At 33.1% G+C, this 26306-nt stretch overlaps 1 protein-coding gene across 8 annotated transcripts in view; it reads right to left on the bottom strand.

The window, feature by feature from the left end:
- Nucleotides 1–26306, bottom strand: part of NBEA (neurobeachin) — a 629474-nt gene that overhangs the window by 491095 nt on the left and 112073 nt on the right. For all 8 annotated transcript variants that reach the window (XM_061171071.1, XM_061171076.1, XM_061171075.1 and 5 more), the window contains exons 9-10: nt 14986–15183; nt 13914–14047 (exon numbers count right to left, since the gene is read on the bottom strand). In XM_061171071.1, the coding sequence (XP_061027054.1) occupies nt 13914–14047; nt 14986–15183 (332 nt within the window). The remainder of the gene's footprint in view (nt 1–13913; nt 14048–14985; nt 15184–26306) is intronic.

Genomic DNA, 26306 nt, shown 5'->3' on the forward strand with positions numbered 1-26306 from the left:
GCAATATATCATAAAGATAGACTTAATTTATAACTGAAATTATTAAGATTTAATATATAACCCAAGTTCAGTTCAAAGGCAGTTCTTAGGGTACAGGAAACTGGCTTTTCAACTTGCTTTGTACGGAAACAAAGCACCTCAGATAGGCTGTTTAAATATATTAAGAAGAATGGAATTAATAATGTAAAAATTAAAGATTCCCCCTGAAATTCAGCACCTCATCCACTTACATAAGGGTGTTTTTAATCTCTTAAGAAACACTACAGGCAAAATAATTGTCAGAATAAATTCAGAAGTAGATTAAGTTCCAATAAGATTTAAGGTACCAGTAACGGGGGAAATTCTTTTGACTTTTTCATAAGGTTTCATCTCTTATGTAGCCTAATTTAGTATCGAGAAACATTGAAATCTTGCAAAAGATGAATAAATATATAAAATATCTAATATAGTTTCTATGCTATTTCTTTCACTACAAAAATCTTCCAAGATGAGAGTGATCATAGCAGGAATAAAACTGTAAAAGAAATCAACTCAAGTCCATACCCAAGATAATTTCACACTCAATACGATTAATTTCCAGTGACACAAAAAAATCCCACAATAAGTTAGAAGAGTTAAATTCCTTCACAGTTCAAAATTAGAAAGTTCTAAACCAAAAGCTTCTAACTCCATGTACATTTAGCAGTCACTTTTAGACCATGTATTCCTGAAGATGCTATCTCAAAAGACCACTGCCTAACTGCCTACCTAGGCAATAAACCCTGACACACAAACTGTCACATTCATCAATTCAAACATCAAGTGGAGATACATGCCGAAATAAGTAAAATACATTTATCTGCAGAGTCAAATAAGGAAAACAGTGAAATGCAGTACAGTAAAATGTGAGGACAGATGAAATACACTGGGTAGCACATGAAATCACTAAGCCTCCCTTAGCCATGAAATCTCTCCTCAGTAACTTCTCCCTTTTCTTTCAGCCTCATAAGGAGGCAGACAGCCTCATGACTGTCATGGCTGTCTAAGAACATTCTTTAAAGGCTCTATTAAAAGTTAGTCAGGCTATCACAGTTTTTTACCTTCCTTCGTCTGGCAACAGATTTTAATTTTATGTTTCATCAGCCTATTTTATTTCTGACAAAATATATTATAGCAAAAAGTAGACATTTGTAAAATTGTAACTGTAATGTGTCAAAAGTTGTCTTATGAAGGAAACGAAATTTTAAAATGTGTACATGTAGAGGAATTCCAAACCTCTTATGACATCATTATGTGTTAGTATATAGCATTTACCAGTATTTACATAGTTTGACAACCAAATAGCCTTTTGATCATCTCTATTCATAACTCTCTATCAGTAACCAATAGATATTATAACGCTCCACTGTAAAAGAGATAACTCTTAAAGCCTACTCATTTTTAATTTAATTCCAGCCAACAAACAATCACAATGCTCTAAATGTCCTAGCACCTTTATGAGAGCTTTCTGGACATGTTTCTAGTGGCAGCACCACTATCGTGTATAATCCATGGATACATGAGTGATTTAGAAATTTAATGATGTAACTCCCCAATACCTAAGAAGTTCAAAGCTTCAAAGGAAAAACAGAGATAGGTTAGAGTGACAAATAGGTGATCTTAACTATATATGCATACTCTAATGCCCTTCAAGATCAAAACATGCACAGCAGGGAGGCCAAATAATCCGTTCTCCTGGTGTTGGGTCTACTTTCAGCCAATCCTCAGACTATTTTATAAAAGCAGGATTAAAAATACACCCTAGAAGTGCTGAAATTACCAAAAAAAGTAAATAAAATAAATATTAAAACAGCTAGCTACACAAAAAGATGAAATAATTATTTGATACTTAGGCTTCATATACATCCAGGAATTTTCTATCCTTTTCATAATTAATTTCATTGTTAAAATGATCATGTAGTAAAACCAACTTCTTTACTTCTTTTCTTTGTGTGTTTGTGTGTGTATGTAATTCTGAGAATGTTAGATATATAGATTTGTATAACCCCACCACAATCAAGATAAGATGAGTTCCATCACACACAAAAAACTCATTTATCCTATCCCTTTATACCCTTGCAGTCACACTCTCTCAACAGCCAAAACAACCTTGGGTAACTACTTATCTCTTATATGGATATAGCTTTGACTTTTCAAGAATGTCATATAGATAGTCATACAGTATGTAATCTTCTTAATATGTCCTTCTTGACTGCAACATATTGCCTCTTGAGATTCATCTAAGTAGTTGCATACATCAAGATTTTTTTTTCTTTTAATTGATGAATAGTATTCCCTTGAATAAACAGACTACCTAATGGGTACATTTGAGCTGTATCTAGTTTATAGCAATTATGAATAGGACTACTGTAAACATTCACATAAAGGTTTTTGTGTGAACAGTTTTCATTCATTTCTCACAAATACAAATCCAGGAATAGAAAGGCTGAATTATATGGTAAGTATATGTTTAACTTCATAACAAACTGCCAAACTGACAGAATGGCTGTACCATTTGCCAGTTCCACCAGTAATATGCTCCAGTTGCTCCTCATCCTTACTAGCACTTGGCATCATGAGTATTTTTTTTTTTTTGGCCTTTCTACTAACTGTGTAGTTACATCTCATAGTGTTTTAAATACATTGGTTAATGATGTTGAACATCTTTTCATGTGCAATTTTGACATCCTTATGCCTTCTTTGGTGAAGTATCTGCTCAAGTCTTCTGCCCATTTTTTAAAATTGGATTTCATGCTTTCTTACTACTAGTGTTTGAGAGTTTTAAATGTAGTCTTGATATAAGTCCTTTGTCAAATAAGTGATTTTCTATCATCTTCCTCCAATCTGTAAAATGTCTTTTCATTGTTTCTTTTGCAGAGTAAAAGGTTAAATTTTACTTTGATGAAGCCAATGTCAAATTTACCAATTTTTTCCTTGTATGCATCACACTTTTAAGGTCGTTTCTAAAATGCCTTTGCATAGCCTAGGTTGCAGAGATTTTCTCCTATGTTTTCTTCTAAAAGTTCTGCAGTTTTATATCTTACCTTTACAGCTGATATTTGAGTTAATTTTTAATGAGGTTGAGGTTGAGGTTCATTTTAGCATACAACTATCCTTCCTCCCTTACACTGTTTTTGCACCTTTGACAAAAATCAAACAAACAAAAGTAGGGGTACCTACTTTAATTTTGGACAGAGAAGACTTCAAAGCAAGGGAAGTATCAGAGATTAAGAACAGCATTACACAATGATAAAAGAGTCAATTTTCCAAGAAGATACCAATACCTAAAGCGCATATACCTAACAACAGAACATAAAATTATGTGAAGCAAAAACTGCTACAACAGTAAGGAGATATAGATGAAATCACTATCATAGTTGGAGATTTCAACATCCCTCTCTCAGAAATGGACAACTACAGGGGTTAGAAAATCTGTTAGGACATAGTTGAACTCAACAACACCAACAAACAGCTGGAGATAATTGGCATCTATACACCACTTCACTCAACCACATTAGAATACACATTCTTCTCAAGCTCACATAGACCATTCACTAAGCTAGACAACATTCTGGGCCATAAACCACATCTAACAAATTTAAAATAGTGGAAATCACATAATGTCTACTCTCAGATCACAATGGAATTAGCTAGAAATCAGTAACCTGGAAAATCCCACAATGTGAACATTAAACGGTGCACTTCTAAATAACACATGGGTCAAAGAAGAAATCTCAAGAGATATTAAAAATATTTTGAATGAAATGAAAATGAAAATACAACTTATCAAAATCTGTGGAATAAAATGAAAGCAATCATTACTGGGAAATGTAGAGCATTGAATGTTGTGATATTGTGATTTATAGTAAGAAATATGCATTTGTTCTTGGTCCCCATTTTTGGCAGAGCTCCCTTTAAATTTCCTAAGGGATGGCAGTAATAAAAAGTGTCTTCTGTCATGTTAATGAAGTGACTTTTGGAACTCACTTAAGGATGAGAGCTAGTTGCCAACACAGCCAACCATATAATTAGAGGGTTGGAACTTTCAGTCCAGCCCACCTACCACCCCCCTACCTCCAGGGAGAGAGGGGAGAAGGGCTGGAGATTGAGTTCAATCACCAACGGTCATTGATTTAATCAGTCATGTGTATGTAATGACGCCACCATTAAAAAAAAACAACACAGGGCTGGGAGAGCTTCCCGGTCTGTGAATACATGGAGGTACTAGAAGGGTGGCATACCTGCAAAGGGAATGGAAGCTCCATGCCCTCTCTCCATACCTTGCCCTATGCATCTATTTGGATGTTCATCTGTATCCTTCATCATCCTATTATAATAAACTAGTAATCCAGTAAGTAAAATGTTTCCCTAAGCTCTGTGAGCCACTCTAGCAAAGTAATCGAACCCAAGGGGGTGGCGGGAACCTCTGGTTTATATCCAGTCAGTCAGAAGTACCAGTAACGACCTGGACTTGCAACTATCGCCTGAAGTCCAAGGAGGAGGTTACTGGAACCTACCGTCTACAGTCAGTTGTTCAGAAGCACAGGTGATAACCTGGACTTACAACTGGCATCTAAAGTGAAGAGGGCCAGTCTTGTGAGACTGAGCCCTTAACCCGTGGGATCTGATGCTATGTCACATTTGAGTGTCAGAATTGAGTTAAACGATAGGATACCCAGCTGGTGTCACAGAGAATCTTTGGTGGTATGGGGGGAAAACCATGCCTCCACATATTGGAATTGGATGCTCAGACCTCTATAATGAAAAAAAAAAAAAAAAAATATATATATATATATATATATATATATATATAAAATCTAACAGTCATTAATCTAAATTTTCACCTCAGGAAACTAGAAAAAGAAGAGTAAATGCCATCTAAAGTAAGCAGCAAAAAGAAATAATAAGAACCAGAGTATAGATCAAAGAAACGGAAAACAGGAAATCAATAGAGAAAGTCAATGAAAACAAAAGCTGGCTCTTTAAAAAGATTAATAAAATTGATAAGCCTCTAGGCCAGATTAACAAAGAAAAAAAAGGGAGAAGACGGAAATACTAATACTAGAATTGAAAGAAGAGACATAACTACATATCCCATGGAAATTAAAAGAATAATAAAGGACACTGTGAGCAATTCTATGCCCACAGATTTGGAAACCTAGATGAAAAGAAACATTCCTTGAAAGACATAGCCTGCCAAAAGTCACACAAGAAGAAATACACATTTTGAATATACCTACATCTATTAAAGAAACTGAATCAATAATTAATAAGCAGAAATCACCAGGCCCAGATGGGTTTACTGGTGAATTCTACCAAACACTTAAGGAAGAAATTATACCAATTCTCTACATCTCTTTCAGAGGATAGAAGCAGAGGAACTACTTTCCTAACTCATTCTATGAAGACAGCATCACTCATACCAAAACTAGACAAAGACAGAATAAGTAAAGAAGACTACAGACCAATATCTCCCATGACCAGACATGCAAAAATCCTCAACAAAACATGGGCAAATTGAATCCAAACAAGATAAAAAGAATTATACTCCACAACCAAATGGGATTTATCCAAAGTATGCAAGGCTGGCTCAAGACAGCAATAGGCTAAAAAAAGAAAAATCACTTTCACATCTACAGATGAAGAAAAAGCATTTGACACAATCTGACAGCCACTCATGATAAAAACTCTTGGGAAGCTAGGAATAAACAGGAACTTTCTCAACTTGATAAAGACTATCTATAAAAAACCTACAGCTAACGTCATACTTAATGATGAAAAACTCAGTTTTCCCACTAAGATCAGATACAAAGCAAGGATGTCCCCTCTCACCACTCCTTCTCAACATGACACTCAAAGTCCTTGCTAATGTGATAAAATTGGGAAAGATTGGGAAAGAAGACATAAAACTGTCTTTGGTTACGAACAGCATGACTGTCTATGTAGAAAATCTGAAATAACTGACAAGAAACTAATAATCTATTAGTTCATTCACTGCTGCTGGGAATGAAAATGGTACAGCCACTTTGGAAGACAGTTTGGGGGTTTCTTACAAAACTCCACATACTTTTACCATATAATCCAGCAATCATGCTACTTTGTATCTACCCAAAGGAGTTGAAAACTTATATCCACAAAAAAACATGCACACAGATATTTATAGAAGCTTTATTCTTAATTGCCAAAACTTGGAAGCAACCAAGATGTCCTTCAGTAGGTGAATGGAAAAATAAACTGTGGTACATTTAGATATTAGAATATATATTATTCAGCGCTAAAAAGAAATGAGCTATCAAGCCATGAAAAGACATGGAGGCACTTTAATTGCATATTACTGAGTGAAAGGAGACAACCTGAAACAGCTGCATTCTATATGATTTCAGCTATATGACATTCTTGAAAAGGCAAAATTATGGAGACAATAAAAAGATCAGTGGTTGCCTGGGGGCAGTGTGAAAGGGTAGAACACAAAATATATTTAAGGATGTGAACATATTTTTTATGATATTATAATGATGGATATACGGCATTATACTTTTGTCCAAACTTATAAAAAGTATGATACCAAGAGTGAACTCTTAACTATGGACTTTAAGTGATTATGATCTATTGATTTATGTTCATCCTTGTTAAAAAAATATACGATTCTGGTGAGTGATGTTGATAATAGGGGAGGATATGTATGTGTGAAGAGGGGGAGTATATGAAAAATCTATTTATTCCTTTCCATTTTATTGCAAACCTAAAACTGCTCTAAAAAATAAAGTCTTCAACAAAAATAAAAATTAATTTAAAAATTTAAAAATAAAAAAGAATGTCAAAAGTGATAGAAAATGTGCAGAAGAGAAAGTTATGAGTTTTTATTTGGAGAAGGTTGAGTTTGAGTTTGGGTATATGAGCCTAAATAGAAGGCTGCGAGAGAAAAAGCTCTGGGTGTTGTCCATCTAGGTAGTAAGACCATAAACCCAGAAACAAAATAAAATAAAGGCCAATAAAATTATAATACTAGGGACTTCCCTGCCAGTCCAGTAGTTAAGACTTCGCCTTCCAATGCAGGGGTGTGGGTTCGATCCCTGGTTGGGGAGCTAAGATCCCACATGCCTCGTGGCCAAAAAACCAAAACATAAAACAGAAGCAATATTGTAGCAAATTCAATAAAGACTTTTTAAATGGTCCACATCAAAAAAAAAAAAAAAAAAACTTTCAAAAAATTACCATACTAAATTAACTAGAATTTCCTGATGATGCCTTATTAATTCTTTTATTGAAGATTCCACTCACTGCACATAACAGTCATCACATTCAGGGGAGAGAAAGGGAAGAGAGCATAAACACTTGGGGGATTTGTACCCAATTCCCGTCAGAAATATTCTGAGCTTCTGAGGATGAACTGTGACTATTCGGGCATATGGCAATGTTCCTCATAAATGCAAATAATACTTATTTTAGATTTAGACTGTATGAATATCATAAAAACAAAATAAGTGAAGCAATTTACCTTATTATTTTCAAAAGCAACGTAAAGACATAGAAGAGTTAAAGAAATAAATGCTATTCCATGCATAAAATAACAACACCTTCAGCTACAAAATGTCATTAAAATATTTAAGGACAGAGAATGTTGATATGCAAACTAGAGGAAAATTAAGGCAACAAAATCAGTAAAGATGTGTCCATGGTTGCCCAAATTCCTGCAACTAATAATTTGTAGTTACCCTTTTGCCAAAACAATGCCTTGTTTGTTTGTTTGTTTGTTTTTGGTCAAAGATAAAGCATAAGCCTTCCTTTATGGCAGGGAAAATGCACAGAGCAAAATTATGTGTTGAAAATTGAAACAGCACAAACTAATATAGCATTAAAAACAGATTTCACTAAATTTAAAGGAAACTTTTTATGGAGGAATTATTGTAGAAAAGCAATCACTTATTATGAAAAACACTTTAAAATGGACTATAAAAAAATAGCTTATTTGGAAAGTCAATGAATCAGAAGTCATAAGTCTACAAGAAACAAAATGTCCTTTCTTGTTGACAGTTGACAAACTCATTAAATTGTTAGATGTACCATAAACTTTATTATCAGATATCTTCTGTAAAGGATCCATGGAGTAAAAAGAACTTGGCTGACAAAGAAGAGAAAGCTATTTGAACACTACACTATAATTTCCCTATGTTTCAGGCAGAATACTGTATTTTAATTTTTATTTATGGATTTATTTGCACAGTGAATTCAATATACATTCCATTTTACTCTAGTTAAATCTCACTAAAAAAATTATTATTTGGTTTTCCTCCTTTAATATAAGTAGTGGTATACATATGTCAAATATACTTTCTGTGTCTGTTTCACTTCAAAGAATACTTTCATTACTAATTTTGTAAACTTAAAAAAAAAAAGGCAAAATAGTAAATATGCATATAAAGAAGTGACAGATGTACATTTTCCTGAAAAACATAAAGAAAATAAGTAGAACATAATTCTATATATATATATTTTTAAATGTTTAAATACTTCTGGAAACCAAACTAATAATAATTATATTCTACATATACAAACAACAACCTCCACAAGGGAGACAATCATTACAAACAAGTACTAATTTCACTTCTTTAGCCTACAAAAAGCAGTCACATTTCATTTTTTATGTCAGTTTGGTGAAAATATGTAGAAATTTTTGACATTAGCTGTATAATATCACTTTTCCCTGAACTAAAAATCAGAAAACACAGACAAAGGATTTTATGCCACTTTGAAGTATAAGGGGAAATTTGGGTTGTCAGACACTGAAATGCTGGAATTTCCAGGTAATTGTGTTGGTTTACAAATGACAGTGGTGCTAACCAGGACTTTATAATGAAAATTTAATTATTAAAGGGGCTATAAAATTCAAGATAATTACTGGAATAACTTTGGCTAGCAAGATAGCTTTTAGGAAAAAATCTGGATTTAAGCCCACAAAACTAATTAATTAGTCATAATATTCACATTACAAGAGGATTCTTAATTATAGGATCATTGACATAAATGCTTTATGGGATTTTCTAAATTTTGTATAGCTTACATTCCATCAAGCAGTCTATCAAACAACCTGTATTATAACTAGAAACAAAAAGAACACTCTCCTGAGAAAAATATTTATGCAATTACAAGAATTAATTTAAATGATCACTTGTGGTTGATTTTTAATTTATCAAATTTATCAGAGTTAAAACAGCATTAAAAACACATTTTAATAATACAAAATTGCATCACATCAATGGACAATCTAATATTTACTGAGGAAATAAAGAAAACTCATTAAGTGCCTACTATGTACCAGACACTCGCTGTGATACACAGTTTATATATTCTATCTTATTTTAATTCATACTACTATACTATCGGATAAAGTTGGCATTACAGTATTAAAATCATTCCATAGCTTGCAAAGGTGATTCTCAGAGTTAATCATGGTAGTTCAGAGTGAGAGCTCTGGAATCAGGCTCTCAGAATTAGAATTCTGGTCCTAATCTACCACTTAAATCTCTGTGACCTTCAACAAGGTACTCAATTTTTATCTCTCTCATCAGCAGAACAGGATAAAATGAGGTAATACAATTACAAACAGCTACTGGCACACAGTAAGTACTCAGTAAATGCCTTGTGCTACTACTACATACGCTCAGATAGCCCCATCACCTAAGAACAGAGAGTACATAATAGGACATTAGGTTGAGCCTTAGTTTGACACCAAAAGAAGGCTTGAGAACTACTCTCTTAGTGTATTTTTAATCCTTTGATATATAAAAACCTATTTATACCTTGTGCCAGAAAACATATTTTTTCAAAGCACATTTTTCCTAAGTCAAACAAATGAGGAAGATTTGTTTTGCTTTCTATGATCTATAGAATTTAGAAACACATACTCAATCAAAAGGGGTTTTGGGGCCAAGTCAGAGAAAGACAGGACATTTACAGACAATGTATATGATCATCCAAACCAAAGGAAAATGAAATTTCTAATTCAATGAGTCATTCCTAAACACAAAATGCAAAAGCTATGATTATTTCAAGATTGGAGTTATACTTCTTGAAATCATTTATTAAACATTTGTTCATATTTATACATTAAATAAATATTTACTAAATGTCTAGTGAAAGGTAATTTGTTTAATTATTGCTCTCAATGATCGCTGGACAGAATGGGATCGATTGACCAGTCCAACATAAAATAGTATTAATCCCTGAGGAATGACAAAACTTGCAAATAGCGTCCATCACTTGGCAGAATTACTCAAAGATGATCATGGTGCTTGAGAATCATTATGAATAGTCTGAAATCACTACAACAACTACATATTGGCATTATTTACTTATTCAAAACAAAATTACATTAAAAATACTGTATGTGTTGCCACAAGCTATTTAACTCAGTTCAGTAACATTTATTCCTTTTGTGGTTCATTTTTTGTTCGTTTGTTTCACAAAGGCTAAACTACATGTTAAAAGAAAAAGCAATAAAAAGTGTTATTCCTGGAGATTTAAATACTAATGGGGTAGCTACAAAATCCAAAAGCCAGCTAAAGAAAAATCATCTTAAACCCTTGAAAGCTTTTTTAACTTGGTACTGACTTCAAAACTTGAGTTAACACATTCCTCAATTTTAAACCACTATATCTAGAAAATAGATAGATGGTTCACAATCAGTTTTCATCACTACAACTGAAATTCAAAATATAAGTCCTACTTCATCACTTAAATAAGTAATTCTCCATTATAAATAACATTATTGGTAGAACATTTCAAATATAAAGTAACACGGCCCCTATTATAACAATCAGTCTCTATGATTGATGATATATATTTTAAAATATAAAACTGTACTATTAGAGATAATCTAGATTACCTAACCCATTGTCATCATAATAACAAAACCAGCATGTATGTCAATCTACATATTTTATTGCATTTAATTTAAAAAATCCAGTGAGCTATTATTATTCTCTCTATATATAATATTCTATATTATTTTATTATAATGGTAGAAACTGAAACACAAAATAGTTAATAACACTCAAAGTTGCGTAAATAATAAATAGTAAACGAGGGATTTGAAGCCAAGTCTGTCTGACTTGAAAGTCCACACATATAACAACTATAACATGTAGCTTTCATGATAAAACAAAGCCACAGAATTTCTCCTGCACAAATAAAGCCTATTTTTAAAGGCTCCAGAAAATAAGATTATTCCTTCAATAAATTATTTTAATATTACGCCCCCTATATACAGTAAAACTCATCAATGATTAGAACAATAATAAAGTAGTGCCAACAGAGGTGAGGCTTATATAAACAATAAAAAGTTTCATAAACAGGGACTACTGAGTGGAGGAAAGTACATGGAAACGAAGACGCTTTAGCTTGAAACACAAAGGCAAAGAATTAACTTATTTTAGAGTTTAGCTCAATTTCTCCAAAAAGTAATCAAGAATTAGATAATATTGCAATTTGAGGCATGTATTTATTATACAAAAAGATTTTCCAGAAAAGGTACATAAAATTTTGTCCAAGATTTTTAAAGTTCAAATATTCTCATTCATCTAGAAGAGTTTAAAACTAACTAAAAATAAGATAACATATCCTGTTTTAAGTTCTCATTCATATATATGAATGTAAGATATAGCCAGAAAATAAGAAATTCTATCAACCATTGCTTTAAAGCTAAGAATTTATGTTCTTCAAGTAGAAGGGGACGTCCCATTTAGAAATCTGCCTTTAACATTTTAAAAACTGAGACAGTATCACCACCAAAATGGTGCCCCTCAAAACTAAATATAACAAGAGACTGAATTACTGATACACACAATTGTCCACTAAAGAGCCAACCTCAGACATCAAGGGCTTTGAAACAATTAATGAAAAAGTATTCGATAAGAATTCAAAGAAGCACATAAGTGAATCACAGGGTAGGGTTGAAATTGGGTATGTATTATTACTGAAAAGGAAAGTGGTACATTTCTTATTATATGTTTTCTATTGGCCATAAACTAAGAACACATATATCACTGAAAAAGTTAGTTATTACATGGAAAAATTAACATGAATGATATAAAAGAACTAAAAACAAACAAACCAAAATCAAAATCAGAAAGCTGATCCCTTCCACTGCCTTTTATCTCCATGATGAAATAAATACAATTTAAATATCAAAATATAATATAAACACTAAAATGAGTTTTAAAGACAGGCAATGAAAAATAACCATGTGCCTTGGATGAATGGACCAGATAACGTGTTAAACATGGTTTTAGCACTAAGATTTTATAATAACTACTCATGATGATATAAATTATTATAATCATTTTAGTTATAGCATCTCAAACTGCATAATCTTTCTAATTTTTCTACCCAAAGCAAAACATTATACTTCAGGTTAAAATAATTATGGACTTAATTCATATGAAATATTTAAATTACACATGGAGTTTTCTAATTGCTACTTCATCTCTAACTTCTTTTCACAGCACTTACTAGGTTTTAAATTACTGATCATAATGTGTACTAGTTCACTTAGATGACAAAGAGCAAAACATTTTGAATTTAAATTAGGACTGGAATTTAAAAGTTTCACTTTTCCACTAAGCTGATCTGCCTCCCAATAAAAGTATGTAAGACCTTATAACAAAGTAATATCTCAGCAGGACATGGCCTCAAGATTCCTTTTCACTTCAAAACTCCAACCTCTACGTTATCTTGATATAAAAGAAGCATGACCCATGGATGGTAGCTGACTATTGTAAAGGTACAGGTCACATTTACATTTAGATTTATACTTTACATAAAGATGGTCCCAACACAGGGATAATATTATTAGCAGCACTAAGACAGAATTTTGTTAATAGTTAATTTAAATAATAGGAAATTAATAGATATTAATTATTTATATTAATAATAAATAATAATAATAAATATTAATAAATATTAATAAATATTAATTAATTAATAATTAATAGAAAATCATAGGTAACACTTCAATGGACTTTAAATTTTTCCCATCTTAGTTTCATTCACTAGTTTTTCTACGAATTCAAAATTGGATGATCGATAAAGAATCTCATGTATATGTGTACATACTAATGAAGCATTCCTATATTACTATTTAGTAAACTAATGTTTACCTATATAACTTTCCCTTTAAATTTTCCAAACATAGCAATGTACACAAATAGCTATTAAAATTCAGATTTAACTTATGACATATATGATTCTAAGATATAAGATTAAATCAGAGTTTGATACACGAGGTATTTTTTTAATTTAAAAAAAGAGAAGCTATAAAATTTGCACATGAAATCAATCTAATTAGAAGATTCGGAATGCATAAAACATGGATATGCCACTGGTTAGATTTTGGTTCTCAAACATGATCTATATATAAGAAAAAGCTAATATCACTTAATATTGTGCTACTCTTATGGCACTAGCATTATAGAATAATACCAATATTTAAGATATAAATTATGTCTTATTAAATACTATTCTTGAGAATAAACTTTACCCTAGTAATTTTATTTAATCTGACAGGATTTCACGGACAATCCAAACAATGGGCATTTGCAAAGGGTAAGGTCAGGACTAACACTTTTCCTCAACTTCGTATTATAATCACTATGCTACACCTAGTAAGAATTCTTCATTTATTATCAAGGAAGTCACTCCTTTGTGGTTATAAAAATCTAAGTGTCAGGCTTTTTTACATTGTGGAAATATATATCTGCCTTAATCCTAAAGAAACTTTTATTAGCACCTCAAGGATAAAAACCAGTATTATAATACATTTACTCAGCACCAAGTGCACCATGCATAATCTAAGCGAGGAAAAAATGGCATAACTTATATATTCAAAGAACACTTACCAGACAGTTGTTTCCACTTGACTGTCATTGAGCTGCCGGTTGTCCAGTTGTGCAAAAAGTGGGAAAAGCACTTGAATCCCTCCAATTGAATGAATTGCACTATGAATTGAATGTGTAACTATAGCTTTTACATCCTATGTTCAAAAACAAAAATGTTTATTACATTTTCTGAAGCATAATGTTATCACTATTTGCTTGTTCCAAACAACTTTGTAAGAAAATTAAATAAAACAGATATTTTAAAATCTATTTTTAAAATTTAAAAATCAAAATTATATAATTTTGATACACATGTAAAATAAAAGTTTGAAATATCTTCGCTAATCACTTAAATTTGAAATCTTAAGTTGAGAGATTTTTACAAAGAAAATATGAAGTTCTAAATCAAAATATATTTTAGAATAAGAGACTCATAATGGATGTAAAGACACTCAGGCAATTTTTTTTTTTTTTTAACCCCACATTTGTTTATTTATTTTTGGCTGTGTTGGGTCTTCGTTTCTGTGCGAGGGCTTTCCCTAGTTGTGGCAAGCGGGGGCCACTCTTCATCGCGGTGTGCGAGCCTCTCACTATCGCGGCCTCTCCCGTTGCAGAGCACAGGTTCCAGACGCACAGGCTCAGTAGTTGTGGCTCACGGGCCTAGTTGCTCCGCGGCATGTGGGATCCTCCCAGACCAGGGCTCGAACCCGTGTCCCCTGCATTAGCAGGCAGATTCTCAACCACTGCGCCACCAGGGAAGCCCTCAGGCAATTTTTATGTTAGGGAGTTACACATTCTTAAAGCAAAGTATTTTTTAATATCTGCAATTATCTATTTAGCTAATTCACTGATTTTATTTCAAAAGATATAGAACATATAACAGAAAAGACAGATTTTCTACTAAGGAGACAAGTCCAAGGTAAAATATATTGCCAAAAAAAAAAGTAGAAGGCAAAAACATCATTCAAAGAACTAGAAAACCAAAAAAGAAAAACAAAGAGCAACTGGAGATTTCTAGATGAGCAATGTTTAATATGTAAAATAAAGACACAGTGCTGATGAGAACATGAAGACTAAGCTACTATTCACCCACCTGGAGCATTAGAGCATGTGGGGAATGCACAAAAATCGATGCATTTTCCTTTGGTGATGATTCCAGGCACAGTTGAGCATCCGTGGCCTTAGCGTTATATGTAAATGCGATACTACTTGCAAGTTTCCCATCATACAGAACCTGTTTATGATGTTCTGCCAAATGAATATCACTCTCAGATTTAAACTTGAAGGTGCTCTGAAAAAACAAAACTAAATTAAACACTCTTTAAATGCAACATAATAAAACTCTCAAGTTTTAAAGAAGAGAAACATTTTAAACATTTAAAGAAGAGAAACATAATAAACAATTTGTTGTGACCCTTCCATGTGTCAGGCACTAGTCACTGGTATTATATTATTTTGTTATTCTCACTTCAGTTCTATGAGTTAAATTTTATTATGCTAATAAACATGCTCAGATCTTCATATTCTCATTTTATTAAGTGTTTTTGTGTGTGCGTGGAACGTTTTTATCTTATTTTATTTATTTTTTATAACATCTTTATTGGAGTATAATTGCTTTACAATGGTGTGTTAGTTTCTGCTATATAACAAAATGAATCAGCTATACATATACATATATCCCCGTATCTCCTCCCTCTTGCGTCTCCCTCCCACCCTTCCTCCCTATTCCACCCCTCTAGGTGGTCACAAAGCACGAGCTGATCTTTATTAAGTTTTTGATTATTTATAAAATAATTTTATTAGAATATTATAAAGCCAGATGATATTAAATGTACATAGGATTTTCCTTTAATAATTCATAACATAAATTTAATTTTGCTTGTTAACAGTTTCAAAAGTATTTATAGAAGTAAGTAGTGACTGGCACATGAATTACTAATATAGAAATGGCTATAATGGTTATCATTTGAGACTAAAATAATGTTTATTCACAAAAATATGTCTTTACTATAAAAAGTTTGTCAAGATAGTGAATACCAGTGCTACTCCACAAAAAAATCACGATGGCCATGTTAAACCCCTAAAGAATAGATGACAATTACAATAGGAAATTCAAACAAAAAATTCTTTTTAAAAATATTTTAATGAAATTATGAGTTAACTATATTAGGTAATAATACTGCAATATAAAATCCATCTGACTGCCTTCTTCACTGGTTGCCTTAGTACTGTAAAATAAATATTTTAATATGTATTTCAGTAAAATCATAAATGCTTAAAATGTTTAAAATTTGGGTTTTTTTGGATGCTAATTTTTTAAAATTTTTACTGGAGTATACTTGATTTAAAATGTTGTGTTAGTTTATGCTGTACAGCAAAGTGAATCAGTTATACATATACCTACATCCGCTCTTTTGTAGATTCTTTTCTCATATAGGTCATTGCAGTAAGTCCCCTACATATGAACCTTCAAGTTGTGAGCTTTCAAAGATGTGAACTGTGTTCGCATGTCCAATCACGTAAGTTAATTCACGTGTCTGGCGTACATTGTCATGTGGGTGCATCCGCTACAAGTGGTTGTGCTTTTGTGTACTTTACTGTACAGTACCATATAGAGTACAGTAATACAGTATCTTTATTTCAAGCCCAGGATGTCCGGAAGCAAACATCTATTGTTGACGATCCTTCAGCTCTACCATCTCCCTCCTCCAGTCAGTAACTCTTCTTGCCTGTTCACTCGATGCCAGCCCCTGTATGTCTGCTGTTGTTCTGTACTACTATACTTTTCAAGGTACTGTACTGTAAGATTAAAAATGTTTTCTTTATTTTTTGTGTTTGTTTTTTAATGTATTATTTGTGTGAAAAGTATTATAAACCTATTCCAGTACAGTACTATATAAACGACTGTGTAAGCTGGGTAACTAGGCTAACTTTGTTGGACTTAGGAACAACAAAAGAGCTCTTACAAAAGAGCTCTCAGAACGGAACTCATTCGTATGTATGTATGGGACTTACTACAGAGTAATGAGAAGAGTTCACTGAGCTATACTACTGTAGGTCCTCATTAGTTCTCTATTTTATATATAGTAGTGTGTATATGTCAGTCCCAACATTTGTTTCTAACTCAATCTTTTAAAAGTAAAATTTCACAAATACGTTAGAATTTTGACTTATTTTGTGAGCCAATGATCAAAAGCACAATTAATTATCTTAGAGGAGTAAAACAAATGAGTTAATTTATAGAAATAAAATTATTTAGCTGAGGGAATTTGGGGGAAGAGTATACAGAACACTGAGACACAGGGGAAGCTGACGAAATAATGAAAGACTACAGGAGTTGGATAACCCAAAAGCAAATTGTAGTACAATCAAGTAGAGAAGTGATGCCTCCTTATGTTGATGATATTTTACTAAGAAAAGCAATGTGTAAATGATGGGAATAGCAACTGGAAAAAGAGCAACATATGTTCTAGCTTAGTAGAGCTACCTTAAACTAAGGATTTTTTTTTAAATTTGACATCAAAAGCAAAGGCAACAAAAGAAAAAATTAACAAGTGGGACTATATCAAACTACAAAGCTTCTGCACAGCAACAAAGGAAACCATCAACAAAATGAAAAGGAAGCCTACCCACTAGGAGAGAATATTTGCAAATCATGTATCTGATAAGGGGTTAATATATAAAATATAAAAAGAACTCATATAACTCAACAGCAAAGAAACAATTCATTTAAGAAATGGGCAGAAGATGTGAACAGACATTTTTCTGAAAAAGACATAAGACACAGATGGCCCATTTGTCAGAGATGACAAATGTTGGTGAGGATGTACAGAAAAGCAGAGAATGGCAAGGATGTCCACGGATAAATGAATGAACAAAGAAAAAGTGGTATATATGTACATTGAAATGTTATTCAGCCATAAAAAAAAGAATGATATCTTGCCATTTACAACAACATGCATGGACCTTAAGGGCATTATGCAAAGTGAAATAAGTCAGACAGAAAAAGACAAATATCATATGATCCCACTTGTGTGTGGAACCTAAAAAAAATAATAATAATAAAACAACGAACTCATAGATACAGAGAACAGATAGGTGGTTGCCGGAGACAAGGAGGAGGGGGGTGGCAAAGTAGATGAAGGGGGTCAAAAGGTACAAACTTCCAGTTATAAAATGAGTAAATCATGGGAATGTAATACACAGCATGGTGACTATAGTTAACAATACTGTATGATATATTTGAAAGCTGCTAAAAGAATAGATTTTAAAAGGTCTCATTACAAGAAAAAAATTTTGTAACTATGTATGGTGATGAATGTTAACTAGACTTATTGTGGTGATCACGTTGCAATATATTCAAATATCCAATCATCATGTTGTACACCTGAAACTAATATAATGTTACATATCAATTATATCTTAATTTTTAAAAGTCAAAAAAGTAAAAAGAAAAAAGGAAGTTCTGTAGAGAAATTTACATAGCAAACTAAAGATGAGATCGTGAGTAGAAGAATTAAGATTACACAAAAAGGTTTGAACTGGGTGTGCATACTTCAGATATCTTGATTATCATCCGTAACTGTTGCTTTTCCAATTGTTTTTTTGTAGATAGGGCCAGTGGGAAATATCTAAAGGCTTCACCAGAAATATTGTTCATTATGAAGCATAAGGTAGGTCTATCCTAACACTATCCCCAAGTATCTTATAAAACATTTTATTCATGAAGCATGTATCCAACGATCAGATTATTCTGATGCTCCAGTTTTTGGTTTTTTTGTTTTGTTTTGTTTATTTTAGGGCTACTTCCTAGAGGAGATTTTGCTTCCTAATAACAGACTTCGCTTATTGGTAATTTTTTAAAATAAAATGTGGGCATTTCTGACAAATTTATACAAAAACTCTTTTTCAATTAGTAAATCAAATATAAATAGTCCCATTAGATGATTTTATGCTGGTGTAATAAGAATCCTTCAAATACGGTATTGCTAATAGGATGATTTTTTTCAGCTGCAACAGATATTCATTCTTCGAACATGAATTCATATTAATAATGTTTACTCACAAATTTTTGCCCCAACAGTGAAATGCATGAAATAGTGAATCTAAACAACATGCTACAGTGTTCACTAATAATGAAGCATTTTAAATTTAAAAATGTATCCTAAAATATAAGCGACACCAGCAAAAACATGGCAAATTAGATTACTTGCTTGCTTAAAATATGCTAAGATTACAGTCCTCCATATTAATTTAAAACATAAAATGTAATGTTAACTCTCCTTTTATGACCTTTCAAAATAAATCTATATTTTAAGAATTTATTTTCCTAAATAAAATTCTATGCTTATGGCAGCGGTCCCCTACCTCTTTGACACTAGGGACCGGTTTCATGGAAGACAATTTTTCCATGGACCAGGGGTCGGGGAATGGTTTCAGGATGATTCAACTGCATTACATTTATTGTGCACTTTATTTCTATTATTACTACTTTGTAATATATAATGAAATAATTATACAACTCACCATAATGCAGAATCAGTGGGAGCCCTGCGCTTGTTTTCACTTGCCATTCACTGATAGGGTTTTGATTTGAGTCTGCAAGCAATTGTTTATTATGATCTCTGTGCAGTCAAACCTCTCTGCTAATGATAATCTGTATTTGCAACTAATCCCCAGCACTAGCATCACTGCCTCAGCTCCACCTCATCATCAGGCATTAGATTCTCATAAGGAGCACGCAACCTAGATCCCTCGCATGCGCAGTTCACAGTAGGGTTCTTGCTCCTATGAGAATCTAATGCCGCCACTGATCTGACAGGAGGCGGAGCTCAGGCGGTAATGTGAGCGATGGGCAGCGGCTGTAAATACAGATAAACCTTCACTCACTAACCCGCCGCTCACCTCCTGCTGTGCGGCCGCGTTCCTAACAGGCCACGGACGGCTACCGGTCTGTGGCCCAGGGGTTGGGGACCCCTGGCTTATGGAACAAAAAATAATTATTAGTATTAGTATCAAAATGTCTAGGAAATAGAAATTAAAAGTATAAATAAATGTATTTCAGAATTTCTCTAAAAAGGAAGCATGTAAAAACGTTAAATATGTTATATAATCCTCAAATTGTCTGTTAACATGTCGAAGTGAGAGGGCATCAAATAACATGACTTCCTAATTCTGATGAGCTGTCATATTTACTGTTTTTAACAGAGAGATATAAGCATCCGACCCTTTGGAGAAGGATGCAGGTAAATAACATAGACAGTAAAACAGACTTTACAAAAAAGTAGATGAAAATTGTTTTTAGACCACACACACTGTTATATCTAAAATTTTGAAGAAGTTAAACCTGAAATTCTTTTCAAAGATTTAGATACCCCAAAGTCTCTGCTTGTAACCAGAATTCATGCTGGAGGCAACCATATTTAATTGATGCCTACCATTAGACAATTTTCACAGTTCACCATGCTATACCACCTAGAATTTCCAGTGGAGCTTCAAGAGCAGCTTACAAATTTCAAATTGACTCTAACGTATTGTTATATATTGCTAAACTTCTGACATTTTACTTATTCTACCTGTTAAACAGCCCATCATGGGTAAAGACTGGCATAGCCATCTTTGTTTTCTTTGAAAGCTCAATTAAGAGTTGATGAGTGAGTTATTGCATCCACTATGGAAACAAGTATGGAGGTTCCTCAAAAAATTAAAAACAAAACTTCCATATGATCCAGCAATTCCACTTGTGGATATTTATCTGAAGAAAACAAGAACACTAACTCAAAAAGATATATGCACCCCCATGTTCACTGCAAAGTTATTTACAATAGCCAAGACATGGAAGCAAACTAAGTAGCCATTGATGGATGAATGAAGAAAAGATGGTATTAAGTATTCAGCTATAAAAAAAAGAAGGACATCTTGAAATTTGAAACAACATGGATGGACCTTGAGGGCATTATGCCAAGTGAAATAAGTCAGAGAAGGACAAACACCACCTATCTGTGGAATCTAAAAATCGAGCTCTAGATAACAGAGAACAGATTGGTGATTGCCAGAGACAAGGGGGGGGAGGGGGTGGGAAAAATGGGTGAAGGTGGTCAAAAAGTACAAACTTCTAGTTATAAGATGAATAAATGCTGAGTATATAATGCACAGCATGTTGATTATAGTTAACAATACTATATTTGAAAGTTCCTAGGAAAGTAGATTTTAGAAGTTCTTAACACACACAAAAAATTCTAACTTTGTGAGGTGATGGATTTGTTAATTAGCCTTATGGTGATAAATCATTTTGCAACATATACACATATCAAATCATTATGTTGTAGACCTTAAACTAAGAAACGTTATGTATCAATTGTATTTCGATAAAACTGGACAAAAAGCTTTAAAAAATTTAAAAAAAACAGAAATACCGTATTGTCTGTACAGTACAATATATTTAAAAGCCGTAACTTCAAAACCAATTAGACTTGAGTTTGAAACCCTACTCTGTCACCTATAGATAACCACCCACAAGTTATCTGCCTCTCATCTGCTACACACCCAATATATAAAATAATATAAATAAAGCACTATGAACAATACCTGGTACTTTTAAAGCAAAATGGTAGCTGCTATTATCACTATGTCCTTTTCTACTTAATATCATACATTTTCTTTGTTAATTTTTTCTTAAATGTTACTCATAAAACATTTACCATAAATGTTATGGTAATGGCATATTGCACTGACGACAGTGTAATTCAGATAACTGACATAGTTGCTAATGAGGCAAAGCCTCATTGAGCAGAACTTTAATTACCCAAACTAGAATTACTTAACACAAATATAAGAAAATGTGCCACAACACTGCTAAACTCAAAAAAACTAAGTTTATCTAATTGTTGTATGAGCAGAGGCATGTTATTTTTCTAACACTAATCTCTGAAAACTTCACCAATGTCAAGAATATAGCCATTTTTTCATTGAATTTATGTGAGAATAATATATATTTGACAAAACCTATTGCTTTCCCCAGAATCATTATGTGACAAATGTTGCTGATATTAACACAGTAATGACATTCCAATATTCAAGGAATCATATTTCCTGATGTATAATTAAGAGAATGTTGCCACTTGTACATTGTACAATGATTTTCTCCTCAAAATGAATAAATAATCCATCTGAATTCATTAAAAAATAATCATTCAAACTCTAATATCTCCAAACTACTCAAGGAAAATACATACATAGGATCAAACCATTCTCTTGCTACAAATTTTTTGATAATTCCACATGACTGGAAAATCCAAATCCATTGTTTTGATATTCAAAACCTTCAATAACTTGGTTTCAACCTATGATAATCACCCTCGCATTCTACCATAATCACACCGTCTACTCTGTATTCTCCCATGAAGCCATGCCTGATGATGGATCAATCCATAAACACATCCTGTACTCCCTTGCTTCTATCCCTTCAATCATGCCCACTGTCTCACATTCTATCATCACGTCCTGCTCACCCTCTCAATTATTTATTTTTTTAAAGAACCCTGAAAAATTTCCTTCTCTATGAAGAGTTCCTAAATCTTCTGCAGCTGGAATTAATCATCCTTCCCCAAAACGTTAATAGTATTTGCATTATGTTTCCTTTGTGGTACACATGTCAAAACCAAAACAAAACTACTTTGGAGTATCGACCCAATTAGAGAAGGTTTATGCCCACATCCTCGGGTGCTCAGTAATTATTTTGTTTTGGTTTTGGTCCTAGCTCCCTAACCAGGGATCAAACCCATGCCCCCTGCAGTGGAAGGGCAGAGTCCTAACCACTGGACCGCCAGGGAAGTCCCTCATTCATTTGTTTAATAACTACTCCAAAGTCTCAAACAACTGTGTGACCTCTGGTATCTCTCTTCTGCTGTTGGTAACATCTTCTTCCTCCCACGGCTCACAGCATCTCAACACGGGAACCCTGACAAAGACTTCTATCCCTACCCCAAGAGCTTGCTCCTTTTTGATACCCTGCCCCACAAGTTCCAGCTGTTGCAGTACCTCAGAGCAGCAGGCCCAGCCGGCTATGCCTGGCTTCTACCTCCTTTATGCCTCAGTAAAAATACTAGCCCCAGCCAGAGAGCTGGGGTGATTAACGAGCTCATCTCAAAATGTTTTCCTCCTCTCAAGGATCTTGGGCCTGTGCTATGTGTACTGACAAATATCTAAAAACGGATGCTTTGTGTATTTTGCCCATTTTCATAGTGATTTACAGTGGCAGGGCACATCTAGTACCAGTTATTCCATTATGGACAAAATCAGAAGTCAGGTTGAATGTTTTAAAAATGAATTAATTAAGCAAGAAATTTTGTAAACTGGATAGTAGGTTTTAAAAGATTATTTGTGAATTCTAATTGTCATCCTCGTAAGTAAAAGAAACCAGTTAAAGGGTACCAATTGAGTTTAAAAAAAAAACAACAACAGCGTTTTTCAGTTGGATGAATTCATGAAAGGTAACAGAGGGAAGCAGATTTTTCCCCCACCAAAAGAAACAAAAATCACTTAAGTTTTATGAACCTAAAGCTCCTGGGGCCTCCCTGAACTGTTTTTTGTTTTTTGTTTTTTTAATTAATTAATTTATTTAATTATTTATGTCAGTGTTGGGTCTTCGCTGCTGAGCGTGGGCTTTCTCTAGTTGCGGTGAACGGGGACTACTCTGTTGCGGTGTGCGGGCTTCTCACTGTGGTGGCTTCTCTCGGTGCGAGCACGGGCTCTAGGCACGCAGGTTTCAGTAACTGCAGCATGCAGGCTCAGTAGTTGCGGCACATAGGCTCTAGAGCACAGGCTCAGTAGTTGTGGTGCATAGGCTTAGTTGCTCTGCAGCATGTGGGATCTTCCTGGACCAGGGATTGAACCCGTGTCCCCTGCATTGGCAGGCGGATTCTTAACCACTGCGCCACAAGGGAAGTCCCCCTGAACTGGTTTTAAAGCTGTCTTCTCTTCCAAGCATTTCCCAGTTCTTACAATCAGAACCCTTCTCCATGATCACATAGGACTTAGTGTTCACAGATTATACCATAACTATATTTTCATTCAACTTTACTTTTTAGCTTTTCTATGTCTTTCTCCCTTATTTGGCTGTAAGATCCTTAAAGATAATTTATAGTTTTGCATCTTCCATAATGACTATAATAGTGCTCTGTACACAGAAAAGCTTTAATAAATGTCTTCTGAATTTTAAAGTTGTATGAGAAAATTCATCATAATGTAATCATTTTCGTTTTCCCTAGTCATTTTAAAGCCACTTTTAAATGACTTTTCCTTCCTCAGGGAAAATCCAGGATTTACAGTAAAATCATCTACCCCCTAATGTTTAATATTAAAAATATACTACCCTATTTCATCTTCCTTGATTTCGGTCTTCCTTCCGGACTCCAGTCATAAAACTCTGGTTTTCTACTGTTGCTAAAGTCTACCACTTTTCAGTTTTTGTCTGTTTAAATGTTTTTCTTCGGCTCTTTTCAGAGAGGCTGCACACTTTTCCTTGATTTACTGCATGCATAAAAGAATTGTTTGTTTTGAGAAACAAAGCAACCATTAAGTATGAATATGAAATCACCCATGTCCTTTGCCCCACAGTGAACTTGCAAGCAAGTCTTTTAAGCTGAAAGTCTTGTACTAATAATTACTGATATAACTTTTAAAATAATATTCAATGAATTTAAGTAAATTTAAGTAAAAAGTCATGCAAAACACTAAAGATACCACTCTCTTTGGCTCATGATTACTATATTTTAAAAGTAATTTGTCTGAAGCAGTTTAGTGATACTTCTTACCATTTTTTGTTTGTTTGTTTGTTTGTTTTGGGGGTATTATACCTATGATGCTTAAGAACTCAGAGTACATGGTTTCTAAAAATAAGGACTGGAATAAAATACTGAGAAGTGTGTTGTAAAACACTGTAAATAGCTTCTCCATGTCTACATTTTAACACTGCTGAACTGTATGTACATTCCATTATGAGGTAAAAAAACCTTTACTTTCATTTGGTTCATACTGCTTACAAAGGAATCAAAAATGTTTAATATATTCTCTTGGAAGTTATAAAATCTTTTTGGGGAAATATAACGTAAGATGTCTAATAAAACCAGTCTTATTTGGGGAAAAAGAATGGTCTCAATTTTTTCAGTCTGTTATACAAAGATCATTATTCCGTACTTTGGCTAATTGTAGCAACACAACTTCACATCACAATTAATTATACCGTATTTTAAAAATATGATTCAATTTAAATGACTGTAAACATACAATCCATTACGTACATAAAATAATTGTCTTATCTTAATCCCATTTGTGGTATTCAGATCACTTCCAAGTCTTCAAACTTATATTTTTTAAGGTATAATAAGCAGATTTGTGCATAAATATCAATATTTATTGGATTATTATTTTAAGAAGAATTTTCCAAAAGAGAATTATTATATAAAATGGTTTGAGTAGGATGGGGATGAGAATGAGGATGACTGAGAATTGGCAAGTGAGATCTTTCCAGGGTGGTAGAAATGTTCTAAAAGTGGATTGTGGTGATGTTTGCACAACTCTGTAAGCTTATATAAAATAATTTACTTGTATACTTAAAATGAGTGAATTGTATGATATGTAAACTATACTTTAATAAAGCTATTATAATTTTTTAAAGAAAAAACCATGTATGAACATATTTTGTGCTAATTATACTCAAAGGAGTAACATGACTCAGCTTTCTTAAAAATAGAACATTTCAGTATAATATTTCAATATGGAACACTATGTGTAACAAGAGGACAATACACATTCTTTTCAAGAACACATGGAACAACTAGCAAAGAGGACACATATTTGGGTTCATAAAACAAACTTCAGCAAATTTCCAAAGACTAAAATCATATAAATGAAACATACGTATTACTTGAAAAGTAAATTTAAAAGCATTCAAAGAAGAAATATAAAATATGAACTCTCTGACATCTATTTAAAAATTTATATTTATAATTTTTATTCAGAAAACACTCTAGGCTGCAGCTTCAATGCTGAGTTCTTGCAAATATTGAAGAAAAAAATTAAAATTAAGAAAAAACCCACTAAAGTAATCTATCCAGTCAATAAACAAATAATAAGCCCTAAAAGGAGACGGGGGTAGTAGTACCCAGACATGCAGCAATATATTACCTAAAATGTCCATTTCCCAACCAAATATTGAGAGACATAGAAACAGGAAAATAAGACCCATACATGGGAGAAGAAGCAGGCAACAGAAATTGCTAGTGAGAGCAATCAGATGTCAGATTTAACAGAAAAAGACTTCAAAGCAGCCATTAAAAACATGTTCAAAGAACTAAAGGAAACCATAATTAGAGAAGTAAATAGAGTTATGATGACAATGTCACATTAAATAGA

This window comes from Eubalaena glacialis, chromosome 16 (assembly GCF_028564815.1).
Source record: "Eubalaena glacialis isolate mEubGla1 chromosome 16, mEubGla1.1.hap2.+ XY, whole genome shotgun sequence".
In the NCBI taxonomy this organism is placed as follows: Eukaryota; Metazoa; Chordata; class Mammalia; order Artiodactyla; family Balaenidae; genus Eubalaena; species Eubalaena glacialis.